General features: G+C 37.9%; 2 protein-coding genes across 7 annotated transcripts in view; one reads left to right on the top strand and one right to left on the bottom strand.

Annotated features, from left to right (window-relative positions):
* LOC311301183 (putative ATP-dependent RNA helicase DDX5) overlaps positions 1-14,104 on the top strand; it is a 332,367-nt gene that overhangs the window by 86,198 nt on the left and 232,065 nt on the right. The gene's annotated exons all lie outside the window — the stretch shown is intronic.
* Positions 2,386-4,496, bottom strand: LOC311301188 (E3 SUMO-protein ligase ZBED1-like). The gene is made up of 2 exons (XM_084426125.1): positions 3,318-4,496; positions 2,386-3,163 (listed from the first exon to the last, which is right to left on the bottom strand). Exons 1-2 carry the CDS (start codon positions 4,406-4,408, stop codon positions 2,515-2,517), a joined length of 1,740 nt encoding a protein of 579 aa, XP_084282251.1. The 5' UTR covers positions 4,409-4,496; the 3' UTR covers positions 2,386-2,514.

The following is a 14,104-nucleotide window of genomic DNA, read 5'->3' as shown; positions in this document are numbered from 1 at the left end:
AAAGTTTGTGGTTAGTAATAATTAAAATTTTATTTTTGGGGGAAAGAAATAAAAATATAGCTGCGAGCAGCGATTGCGGGCCCAAGCCGGTGGCACCGCCACCCTGGTGCCTTTAGTTACACTAAAGCCACCGGGGTGGCGGTGTCACCGGTTTGGGCCCTCCATCGCTGCTCGCAGCTATATTTATTTATTTATATATTTATATATATATATATATTAGTGCTGGGCAACGATTACATTTTTTAATCGCGATTAATCCATACCTGCAAACTTGTCGCTTTTCGGCGACAATCGCCGTTTTCTTGGTCAATTGGGTCATTTACGTGAATCGCGTAGAACCGGAGAGTTTTTTTTCGAGGGGGGGGGGGGGGGTATTGTTTCTCACAGTAACTGCCATGCAGGCTAGAATTGCGAAACATTATTGGATAATTCTTATAATTGACATTTCTCTGGGCCAATCGGAATCTTAGCACTTTTTCTCTTGGCCAATTGGAATCTTAGGACTTGCGTCAGAATCTTGAAGCACACAGCGTCAACTGAGCTGAGCTCGCCATTTGATGAGACGGCTGGCTACCGTGCGAGTCTAATGGAAACTCGCGCATGAATTTTCCTGCATTTTAGCGCCCACCAAAATGATTTTTTGTCCCGCCAAAGTCTTATTTGATCGGTGAGTAATGTAGATGAACGGCTGCGTTTGTGACAGGGTGTATGTTTAACTGAAAGAACGAGCAGAGAGAGAGAGAGAGAGCCGGTCGCGCGCGCGCACTCTCTGTGTAAACGACTTCACCGTCTCCAAACTAGGCGCTGTGTTGCTCTCTCTCCCTCGCACGCACATATTAATCAAAAATAAATCGACACGGTGGTAAAAGGTCGAAAGACCTTTTTTTTCTGAATTACTGCTGGGTGTGAATTTTGCTAAATAAGTTTCCTTATCTTCTCTGAAAAGCGTTCTGGACATTCAGCTGACTTAAACAACACTTGAATTAAACGAAATAAAACTATACAGTGATGAAATGTTTTTATGTTGACACAAATCTTGGATGTCAGTGTCCTAACTGCTGGCATAATCACACAACGCGCACGACACGTCCAATTCGCGAACTAATGACTCCTTTGAACCGAATCATTTTAATGAATGGTTAAAACAACTATTTTTTTTTTTTTTTGGTTAAAACAACTAATCTTTCCAACAGTAGCTCAGGTGACGTCTGAATCGGTGTAACTAATCAGTAACACTTTACAATAAGGTTATATTTATTACATAAATTATATAAAAAAGTACAGTTTGCTAACTCAAGCTTAAACTTCAAAATAAAGAAAACCACTTGTTTTAAAAAAAAAGAAGCATATGACTACATTTTTCCACACAGTGCTATCAAGAATCGATAAGAGAATCGATAAAGAATTGGATCGATAATCAGAATCGTCAGTGGCATTATTATTGATAAAATCTTATCAATTCCCATCCCTATGTGAAGACCGTAAAATAATAATCAAACATTAAAGAACATACATGTTTTTTTTAAGTTTTTTTTTTTAAGAGTTAAAAGATTAAAACATTTTGCTAACATGAGGTCTTATTGTGTCACTGTCAGTCTTTTTACATCAGTGCAAAACTAGGGTATGCAGATTAATTATTATTATTATTATTATTATACATTGTTCATCAGCATGCATTGATTAACCCTCTGAGGTCGGCAAACGCGCCCCCGCGTTTTGCTGGATTTTCTTCACATTGTAGAACTATAAACTTAAATTTCTCCATCATTTATGGTCATACAGAAAAAAGAAATATAAAAAAAGAATCTGTGATATTTCTACTTTTGTATGTGTCCACTTACAATCAAATCAAAACATTGTGCTTTTGAAAAATAAAGAAAATAAACAGGGTGTGCGTTCTGCCTCTCCGTCGCGGTTAACTTTTTTTTCTTGAGCACGTCTATAAACTGAAACAAAACTCAGCGAATACTTGTCACACATTTATGAGCCATATACCTTTATAAACATTTAAGTGTGTACTTTTAAATGATCGGTTTCAAACTGAAAACAAATATTCTCTGTTTAAGTAATTTGTATAAAACCAACAAGATGTCCAGCTTCTCAAACGCTTCCTAATTACTTTTAATTTGAACACGCCCACTCGCGCAAAAGAGATTCACATGCAAATCTTTTTTTTTTTACAGCAGTTAAAAGTTAGTAGCAGTTAACATATTTCTTGTAAATCTTAACTTAAACATTAATGTAATCAAATTAAAATTAAATATAAAACCAAAACTATTTGCCACTGCCAGGGCATTAACGTTTTGTTTAGTTTGTAAAAAATAAATAAATTCCAGAACCTTGATCATAACATTATAACTAGCCCCTTCCGAACAACAACATAAATCTCCTTTGGAGAATCTCAGTCCAAAAAACAAAACAAAAAAAACATTCAGTAATACAGGTTGAGTGGACAAAATTAACTGCATTTATCCATTCTTCCAACTTTACATTTACTTACTCATCTGCACCAAGCTAGTTGCTAAGACACACAAGGTCATTCACATTTTCAGATGATAAAGAAACTCTCTTCTTCTGTACAATATGACCAGCAAGAGAAAACAACCTTTCACAGGGTACGGATGTTGCAGGTGTGGCCAAGTACTTCTGTGCAATGGAGGCCAGCCTGCTGTGTGAGCCTGCATGTTTGGACCACCACTGTAATGGACAGGCCTCTGTACTGATGGTGGGCTCTTCTCTGTATCGACGCACATAGTTCTCAATTGAGTCTTCCTCGGGTTCAGAATCAGACTCTGATGAAGCAGCCAATAGGGCAAACTTTCTCTTTGGTGGCTTTGATGTTGTTGCTTCCACAGGTTCCTCTGCAACAACCCTCTGTTCCTTGAGTAAGTTAGTGACTGAGGCCCACACCTCACCTCTCTCAGCTCTGGGTATACACTTGAGGTCCTTGAATCTCGGGTCTAATGCGGTTGCAATCTTCAGATATGCAATGTTGGCATTTTCCTTGCGTGTCTCCAGGTCTGTTTTGAATGTAGACTTGAATTTGACCACATAGGCAGGGTCATCATCTGAGCTCGCCATCACCCGAGAGAGATGGCAAAAAGCAGGCAGAACCACAGAGCATGAAACATACTTTTCTCCTCCCAGAAGTTCAGTCACATACCTGCAAAAAGTCAAACCCATTTCACTCAAATGTTTTGCATTCACTTATACACAAAAAAAATGTCCTCATATTCATGCTTACACACACATACAGACACAGTATTTCTCTCTCACATGCACTCAGACAAGACAGTGAGAAATGACGTAAAATATACCTGCAGGGCTCCAGTAGCATTTCCAACCTTTGCAGTTTGTCCATTTCAGCTGTTGTTGGCATGGCGATCTTCGTGTTGTGTGTGGTGAGGACATCCCTCAGTGGCTGTTCGTTTCTGCGGACACTTTTTATCATGTCCAGAGTCGAATTCCATCTGGTTGGAATGTCTTGTATAAGCGACTCTTTCTTCTGTCCAAGTTCAATTTGTTTTTGTTCTAATTCTGCAGCACTTGCTGGGCTGTGTTTGAAATGGCCCACAACCTTTCTGCATTTGGCCAGGACATTGTCAAACGCGCTGTTGTGCAGAGATACTGTGACAGAACGCTGGAGACTGTGCGCGACGCAGGGAACGTGTTCAAAAGGCAGATGTCTCGCAGCAGCGATCATATTTCTTGCACTATCTGTGCTAAGTGTGCTTACTTTATTTGAAACGTCCCACTGCTGTGCAACATGAATAAAATGTTCAGCACACGTTTCCGCAAAATGTCTCTCTTGCGTTTTCATTACAGTCAGAGCATGTGAATGCAGTTCCCATTGTTCATCAATGTAATGCACTGTAACTCCGAGGTAATTATGGTTACCCAGCGATGTCCAGTAGTCTCCGGTGAGGGCAACAGTTGGTGCACGTTGTAACGCCGTCGCCTTTATAGTCCTCTCCTTTTCATACAATTCGTGTATTCTTCTTGCGATGGTGCGTCTTGGGGGAGGCTCATACGTGCAGTCATTCGCTGCGATCCTAATAACATTCTTCAGACCGACATCTTCCACAATACTAATCGGCCTGCAGTTTGTAGCTACCCACTTCGCAATGGCATTTGTTAGCTTGTCTTTCTTTTGTTTGTCTATAGTTCGCCCACATGCTGCATCCAATGTAGTCTGCCGAAGCCTTCCTCCACTGTTTGTTTGAGGGTGTGATTTGCTGGCATCAACAGTGTGCATTGCATTTAAGTGATACTTCAGACTCGAAGTACTCCGATGATAAGAAAATTCAGCTTTGCAGTGGTTACAAATAGCTTTAGTTCTATCAACTCGACCATGTGGAAGAGGTTTAAAATAAAAATGTCCATTTAAGAGATCGGTACCTTTTTCCATTTTTCTTTCCGCACCAGATATTTTCTGTTTCGCGCTGCAGCTCTCTTAGGCTCACAACAAATGCTTTCATTGGTTGAGACGCGTGATGACACCCATCCAAAGCAGCCAGTAGCTTACTGAGAAACATCCCACCCCTCCTATGACCCATGGTTTGTGTTGTATTCGGTTGTATAGTCTATCTATGGTATGTGTATTCAGACGCGGTGAGCAACGGACTTTCAAAATAATACTAATAAAAAGTACGTTAATGCGCGATAAACTAATTGTCGGCGTTAATTAATTAATGCGTTAACGCGATAATAACGCGTTAACTTGCCCAGCCCTAATATATATATATATATATATATATATATATATATATATATATATATATATATAAATATAAATATCTATCTATCTATCTATCTATCTATCTATATATATATATATATATATATATATATATATATATATATATATATATATATATATGTGTGTATATAAATATCTATCTATCAATCTATATCTATCTATCTATCTATCTATCTATCTATCTATCTATCTATCTATCTATCTATCTATCTATCTATCTATCTATCTATCTATCTATCTATCTATCTACCGTACATCCTCTAATAAAGGCCCGGGCCTTTATTTTACTCAAGCGCATCGCGGCCCAGGCCTTTATTGGAAGGAGGCCATAATTAGAGACAGGCCTTTATTTGTATTTGAGCAAAACGGACTACCAGTAGAATGAATAAAAACGAGATTTTGTGTCTATTTTAACCTATAAAATACTAGGTTAATTTATTGAAAACGTACAGTTAGTTACCATATAACATTATGGTATGCATACAGAACATTAACAACAAATAAATATAATATAAATAATATTTTTTGTGAAAAGCAATGACTCATTTTGAAACAGTATTTGTTCCAGCAGTAGTAACGTTAGCTCCACAACAGCACGCATCTGTGCATTCATTGATTTCATTCATTCATTCACACACTAGAAACGCGTGTCTTTTTGCGTGTAACTTACAGACACTATTGCGATTAAAACAAAGCAAATAGAACTGACCTATTTCTCAGCTGGATCCGTTGCTCCTCGAAATAATACTTCCAAGCACTTCTGAGGTAAATTTTCCACGATTATTATTACTTAGATAGATGTGTGTTATCCAGCTGATTGTGGGTGTTCAGGTTTGCGTGGATCGCCTTAGATTATTTGCGTTTGAATAACGCGCGCTCTCCGTAATTAAGAGATCAAAGTCAACAGAGTATTTTGAAACTCGTTTGCACTTAAGAAAAAAAGCGAGCCTATCGCGCCAGTGCGATTGTCGATCCCAGGGGGTTAAAAAAATAGATTTTCGCCAAAAATCCTCTTTGGCTCCGCAGCTGCCATGGTAAACAACATTAGCCTACCGGTGACTGAATTCTCACGTGCGAGTCAAGAGCGAAGTGATTGACATAACCAGGCTACCATAGCTATGGCTTGGATTCATTAGCAAACATTGCCCCCCTGTGGTATTTGCATGTTACTATCACAAGCATAATGTTGTGGCCTGCCCAGAAAAACGTTGTATCCAATAATAGCCCCGGCCACTATTAGAGACCGGCCTTTATTTACCTCCGCCAACAGCGAGACCGGCCAATGTTAGAGACCCGGCCACTAATGGAATACAGGCCACTATTAGAGGATTTACGGTATCTATCTATCTATCTATCTATCTATCTATATATGTATACACACACACACACACACATATACATATACATATATATATATATATACACACGTGTATATATATATATATATATATATATATATATAAGACAGAAAATATTACTTGTCTTACCTTATTCTGATTTTATGATACACTCAAAATATTCCACAACAAATCCTTTAAATTTAATGTAAAAATAAAAACGAAAGTAAGCAGTGTTGGTCTCACGTAACCCTCTCATTAGAATCAAAATGTTTCAATATTTGCGATGTATTTGGATGCTAAACTATTCTTTATTATAGGCTTTGTACTTCACTCGTGTTCCAATATCGATGGAAAAAATCATCCTCTTCACGCGCGCAAAAATGTGCTTGGAAACATCACAGTGGAGCTCTGCTTACTGTAAATGGTACAAATTGTACTACTGACTATTTAAACAGAGCAGTGTAATTCGTTTATGTTAGGTTGACTATTTTTATTATTATATTGTATTAGGGCTATAATGAACAGGCTGCGATGTCAAGATTGCAATTCTGGAATGTGTGTGTGTGTGTGACGCGGTTGCGGTTGAAAAGTGGACACAAAAACATAAATAAAATGTTTTAGTTAATTCCTACATCCATAGGAATAAATTGAAAATGCTCGCTCTACTCCGCACCATTATCAATGTCTGTGCGGACGTCTGTATTTTACTAGTATATAGTATACTATAGTTAGCGATTTAAAAGCGCTCAGCGGTGTCACACGTCGATTAACCGGTGGGAAAATTTTATCACAGTCACATCCCTAATATATTTATATATAAATACAATAGGCCTACCTGAAAGAGAATTTTACTTGCCCGACCAGAGTATAGCCTGATTAGAACGTCAATAACAAAAAAAATAACTTGGGAATCACTAAAACGAGAGATTATTCTAATTTCATTACATTCATTTTAAGTTGCAATCAGCAGTTAATAATAAATGTATTACTGATCAATGGTAACAAGGTTGCACTGCTGAGGCTCATGCTGCTTCTCCAGGAGAATTGTAAACAAATGAGCGCAGCACACAAAAAAGCAACCCAGTTAACAACATACTGACTATAAAAATTACAAATATGGAGTTTTTATATATTTTATAACATATGATAGAGTTAAGCAACCTCACTTGACGAGTAGGCAACTATTTCCTGAATACAATCACGATTGAAACTGTGACATTGATTTCATACAACAGGTTAATAAACAGTTACAATTAAGTCACTTACATTTTAGATGCAATATTGACTGTTTTTGTTCTGTTTCAGCAGCAAAAATAGTTAAACAAAGATCACAGCAACTTGTTTTCTCATTACTGAATGATTCAGCATTTTGAAACGAATCGCTTGACTCAAAGATTCAATGGTCAATCCATAAACATCTGTCTCAATCATGAATGACTCAGTCATTGGAATGAATCGTTTGAACGAATGAATCAATGACTCGCTCATTAAGATGGTCGCCTGGCGACACCTAATGGCGGTTTAGTGTTATGTTTAAAAGTATCATTCTTTCCAACGTGCACCATTATCAATGTCCGTGCGGACGTCCGTTTTTTTACTTTCACTTTTATATTAGCGATTTAAAAGCACCCGCTCGTGTCACACGTCGCTTAACCGATGGGAAAATATCCTCACAGTCATATACCTAATAAATTTATATTTAAATACAATAGGCCTACCTAGTAAAACGTTTTATATACTATTTTGATATCCTTTTGGACACAAGAGGGCAGTATAGCCCTATGTTTGCTTTTTTGTTGAAACAAATAGCACTAAATAGCCTGTTTTTAACTTTTTCATACTTTTTGAATTGCAAAAACAGAATAAAATAGGTTTAGTTCTAATATTTGTATAATTTTATATAAAAATAAATGGTGTATAATTAAATTTTAAGAATATATGAGATGTTTTCTGATTCCTTTTTTGACATTATTTTAATCCCTCGCCATGTCAAAACCGTTTGAAATATTTAATATCCGTTCACAATTTAGCATGTTTAATGTATTTTCATCGTGTTAAAAAAGTTTGGTGTGAATAAAAAAAAAAACACTTAGCAGGAGTGGGTAAAAAGCAGAGGCTGAATTTGCAAATAAATCCACATTCAAACCAAAATATCTGACTTCCTATTGGTCGAAGCTAATAACTGTATATTAGAAAGTTGTCCGGCTCGATGAGACCAATGTACGTACTGATTTTTAAAACTGTGGGTAAAACTAACCCCCCCACTTTTGTCAAAAGCATTTTGAAAGTGACACACTTCCTGCTGCCAGTTGGTGGCGCTATAACTTTGACTCACAATAGTTACATCCATCTGATCGGCCTCTTACCACGAACACACTGGTGAAGTTTCATCAAGATCCGTTAATGTATGCAGAAGTTATACCACTTCGTGTTTCTCTTTTCTCGCCATAAATTCGTTTCCTCGCCACGGCCAAACCGTTCGAGATATCAAAAATCCGTCCGCAATTTAGAATCCTCAATGTCTTGACTTCATGCACACCGAGTTTGGTGGGGATTGGATGAATTCTCTAGGAGGAGTACTTCGCATTCCACAGCAAGCGTTCTCCAAACAACCCATAATTGCCGACTTCCTGTTGGGCTGGCGTAAAACTTAGAGCACGAAAGTTGTTCAGCCCGATGTGATCTATATGTGTACCGAGTTTCATATCATTACATGCAAGTGTGTTTGATTTATGGACAAGTGTTCGGATCCCATTCCAGGGGGCGCTGTTGAGCCCCCCTGCCACGCCCGGGTACCAGCTTCAGCCCGGCCCTGATGGCCGCGGGTTCTGACCTGTGTGCAAAGTTTCAAGAGTTTTCGAGCACGTTAAAGGCCCCAAAAGCCCCTGAAACCTTGAAAAACAGGAATTTTAAACAAATCTCACTCAAGAGACAAATCCCCCCACCCCTCACACACACAGAGACGCAGAGGCAGAGAGAGAGAGGGAGAGAATTCTACAAAAAATCACATTCAAACCAAAATATCTCACTTCCTGTTGGTCACAGCTTATGACTATAAATTAGAAAGTTGTCCGGCTTGATGAGAACAATATACATAACGATTTTTGTGACTCTACTTAAAACTAAGCCCCCATTTTTGACTAAAGGTGGCGCTACTGAGCCCCTCACCACGCCCGTTTCTGAAACTTTGCACATGTCTACCGGCTAATAAATGTGATGTGTCTGTCGAGTTTCATCCAATTTCAAGTATGTTAAGAGTCTCAAAAGCATCTGAAAAGAATATTAAAGTTTGATGCGTTGCCACGGCAACAGTATTTAAGATATCAATAAACCTTTCACAGGTCTACATCTGCCGTGTGTCTACATTATACACATAAAGTTTGAAGCAAATCGGGTAAAAATAAGAGGGTGATTTCAAAGCATTTTGAAAGTGACACACTTCCTGCTGCCAGTTGGTGGCGCTATAACTTTGACTCACAATAGTCACATCCATGTGATCGGCCTCTTACAACGAACACACTGCGGAAGTTTCATCAAGATCAGTTAATGTATGCAGAAGTTATAACACACTTCCTGTTTATCTTTTCTCGCTATAAATTCGTTTCATCGCCACGGCCAAACCGTTCGAGATATCAAAAATCCGTCCGCAATTTAGCATCCTCAATATCTTGACTTCATGCTGACCGAGTTTGGTGTGGATCGGATCAATTCCCTAGGAGGAGTACATTAAATTCCACAGCATGCGTTTTTCAAACAACCCATAATAGCTGACTTCCTGTTGGGCAGAGCTAATAACTTAGAGCGCGAAAGTTGTTCGGCCCGATGAGATCTATATGTGTACCGAGTTTCATACTAATACGTTCTTGTATGTGTCCAAGATTTAAGATTGTGTTCTAGGGGGCGCTGTTGAGCCCCCCTGCCACGCCCGGGTACCAGCTTCAGCCCGGCCCTAATGGCCGCGGGTTCTGACCTGCGTGCAAAGTTTCATGAGTTTTTGAGCACGTTAAAGGCCCCAAAAGCCCCCGAACCCTTGAAGAACAATAATAATAATAATAAATATAGCTGCGAGCAGCGATGGCGGGCCCAAGCCGGTGGCACCGCCACCCTGGTGCCTTTAGTTACACTAAAGCCACCGGGGTGGCGGTGTCACCGGCTTGGGCCCTCCATCGCTGCTCGCAGCTATATTTATATATATATATATATATATATATATATATATATATACAGATGGTGGACAACCAGAATGAGACTTTTACCGCCGCCGTTCCCGCGGCGGCAAAATTGGGATGTGTATTTGCTGCCTTTTACCGCTGAGTGGCGCTGTAATCACAGACTTTGAAAAGTGTCCGTTTATTCTCTTTATGACGTAATCTGCCGCGGCAGTAATCTGAGCTGAGGTCACAGATAAATTCAAGATAAATATTGTGGTTAAACGAATTCAAATTAATTAAATTTAAACAAAGTAGACACGTTAAAATTGTGTGCCCAGTTTTTCTATAATTTAGAAAGGCTATGTGTCAATAGGTTACTTGTCATTTACTTACATAAAATTAAAACATTTTCAGGACTTGAAGTTAGCCTACTAACCGATGTTAGTCGGTTTAAGCATTCTTTGTTATATTCAGGCTTACATGTTGTTATGATTATCAATTGAATTATTTAATAAATAATCAACCACAATGCCTATTACTGCCGCAGCAAAAATAAACCAGTCGAATTTCAAAGTCGTTCGCGAAATGACTAGGCTATACCAGGTGGCGCAAGTGACAGGGCAATACAGCAGCAACTGCGGCATTTTAAAAGGTACGTTTCCTATCTGTTTATTTAAAAAAAAAAAAAAAAAAAACTGTTTTCATTATTTGAACAAAAATGAGACTGATTGAATATGTAAAAATATAAACAAACAAAGCAGAGAATAAAACAAACTTTTAGGGAAAAAAATATAGGCCTATTATGCTACAACAGAATTGGTTAACATTAACGAAAGCAAAATATGTAAAAATACATTTAAAACAAAATAAAACAAAACAAATCCGAATTCAAATCGGTTCAAATACCGAACAAACAGTAGTAGACCTAGGCTATTCAGACGATAGCTCTGTGATCAGTGCATTAACAATAGCCTCTCGGAGCTTCAAACGATCTGAGATCGAATCTCAGTGTAGCTGGCAGTGTTTATGTTTTTCCGTTCTTGATGCTTAAATATGCATCTGTTTATTAAAGCCAATCATCTTGCTTAATTATCAATTGTACATTACAACATACATTTGCAACATTCCAGGTGTGCCGCTGCAAAGACGACACTGATGAATCTGATGAAGGAAGACAGTCAGCCGATTGCACCAGAAAATGAAGATGATGAAGCTCGTCTTTAATCTGCTAAATTATTTTTTTTTGTGTGTGTGAATCATTCACGAGAATTCAATTCTGTTTTTCAAAACAGATCGAACAAATCAGAAAAATACTTTCAATACAGTATTACTTTCAATTAAAAAATAAACAATGAAAATGTAAAAGAAAAAGAAAATTAATTAAGTTTGAAAACCCATCGCACATTTCAAGGTATGAATAAAGTGTCGGGACAGTTTATTTATTTAAACAGGGTTGCATCGATAGAGTTTATTCCCTTTGTGATGCAAAATAAGAAACACAATCTTATTCTTGCAACATTTTAAATGTCTATTGTCAAAGAAATTCCAGCTAAATTAAAAAATTAAAACGGTACAAAACGAAAAAAGTTCAAAGCAACAAATTAAGAACAGGCGTTTTTCTTTGCCTCTCTCGCGCTGGATATTTTTTTACTAAGTTTGGTCTCCCTCACTGCGCGCGGCGGGTCTTTCTCGAAATTAAGCATTAATAATACAGCTGATAATACTGTATATGTCGCTGTGTGTCATCCACACAAATCACGAAAGAAAAAACTGTAACAAATAGCTTTTGTTCCTTCATAGATAAAGCATGCCTTGCTGAATTCACCTTACAATAAAACGAGGTGGGTCGCGAATTAAAGAGCTCTGTATGCTAAATTGAAATTGTGTGTGGAAAACCTTTAAATACAATCAATAAAACTACAATATATAATTTAATAAGATATAGGGCCTACTGTACATAGGCTATGGACTTTTGGAGATTTTGAGATTAATCCTTAAAAGAATGTTGCCTTTGCCTGCTCATCAGGCTGGCTCCGACACTCTCCATATGAAAGACGGAACATTAACACCTCTGTCCTGCACCCCCACGATAAAGCAACTATTGCCTTCTCCAAACCCCCCACAGGCTAGCGGAGTTTGCAAAACAAAACAAAGAGTTCGCCACTCGTCGTGGTGTGCCAAAACACTTAATTTTAAACTTCAATATTTCATTCAAAACAATCTCAAAACGCGTTGTGACATTTTTTTTTTAAAGCAGTAGCCTAGCCTATATAGATTAAGGGCATTGAAACCAGGATCTTAACTAAAACGCGTTCCGAGTAATCTCTCAAAAATTATGCCACACTACTCCATGTATTTTTTTTTTAAGGACTGCTTTTGAAATCACTATAAATTACTATGCTAATTGTATCGCTCACGAGAGCTCTTCATTTATCTAATTCCTCAATAGAATAGTAAAAATATTCCGCGTCATTGCTCCTAATATCGCCTCTATTTTTAACTTTTGATTCTATTTTTTCAGTTCTAAAATTTATTCTATCTTTGGTTCTATCCTGTTGTAGCCTAATAGGCCTATTTATATAGCCTGTATGAAAAATATGCCTATTAGGCTTAGGGTTTTTTATTTAACCCACTTACATTTTAAAATGCGGCAATTGCTGCTGTTTTGCACAATGTCCCTTTGCGCCACCTGGCGGTCATTTCGGGAACGACTTTGAAATGCGGCTGGTTTATTTTCGCCGCGGTGATTTCGCCGCGGCAGCTGGCGCGGCGGTAATAGGCATTTTGGTTGTCCACCATCTGTATATATATATATATATATATATATATGTAACAAAAAAAATATAATATATACATTATATATGTAACAAAAAATAAATAAATAAATATAAATATATATATATATATATATATATATATATATATGGCGAGGCGAGGAACGGGCAGAGAAGAGCGAACGTTTTTGGACATTCATCATATTGCATTGGTTTTCATTTCTTGTCCTCAAACCAAGCACTAATCTGTTTATTTTTAAGTCACACATTCTCCATTGATTAAAAAAGACAATCAAATGTATTTTTTAATGGTAGTATTATTTTATACAGAAATAAATTATTTATAATTCAGATGAGAATAAAGTTAGTGTTAATTAAAATTGTAAGGAAAACAAATATATTGATCTAAAATCTACCATCATTTGCTGCAAATAGGTTGACTATTTATATTTATTATTATATTTTATTACGGCTGTAATGAACCGGCTGCGATGTCAAGATTGCAATGCTGGAATGCACAGTGTGTGTGTGTGTGTGTGTGTGTGTGTGTGTGTGTGTGTGTGTGTGTGTGTGTGTGTGTGTGTGTGTGTGTGTGTGTGTGAGGCGTGGGCGCGATCGAACAGTGGAAACATAAAAACATAGGCTACTCCGTCAGTTTGTTCATACAGGACATCATTTAAACTGCACTGTGTTTACTTAGGGTGTATTCACACCTGCCTTGTTTGGTTCGATTGAATCGAACTCTAGTTCGTTTCCCCCCTTGGTGCGGACCTTTTGGGCAGGTGTGAATACAGCAATCGAACTCGGGTGCGGACCAAACAATCGAACCGAGACCCAGCTGAAGAGGTGGTCTCGGTACGGTTCCAAACGAACTCTGGTACGGTTCATTTACGGTGTGAACATGAACCGACCCAACTGCAGAAAACTGCGTCTTTTTATTTGACTGCTCTTATGAGGATACTTAACAAAACTGACATTTTGGCATAATGGTGTCTTATTATACAGACATCCAAAGTCTCCCGGAAGTTCCGGCAGTCTCCCGCATGTCGATAGAAGCGCATGAATGCCCGCAAATCATTT

The sequence above is a fragment of the Rutilus rutilus genome (assembly GCF_951802725.1).
Source record: "Rutilus rutilus genome assembly, chromosome: 12".
In the NCBI taxonomy this organism is placed as follows: Eukaryota; Metazoa; Chordata; class Actinopteri; order Cypriniformes; family Leuciscidae; genus Rutilus; species Rutilus rutilus.
Note: the sequence above shows the minus strand (reverse complement) of the source record. Positions and strands in the feature narration are given on the sequence as shown.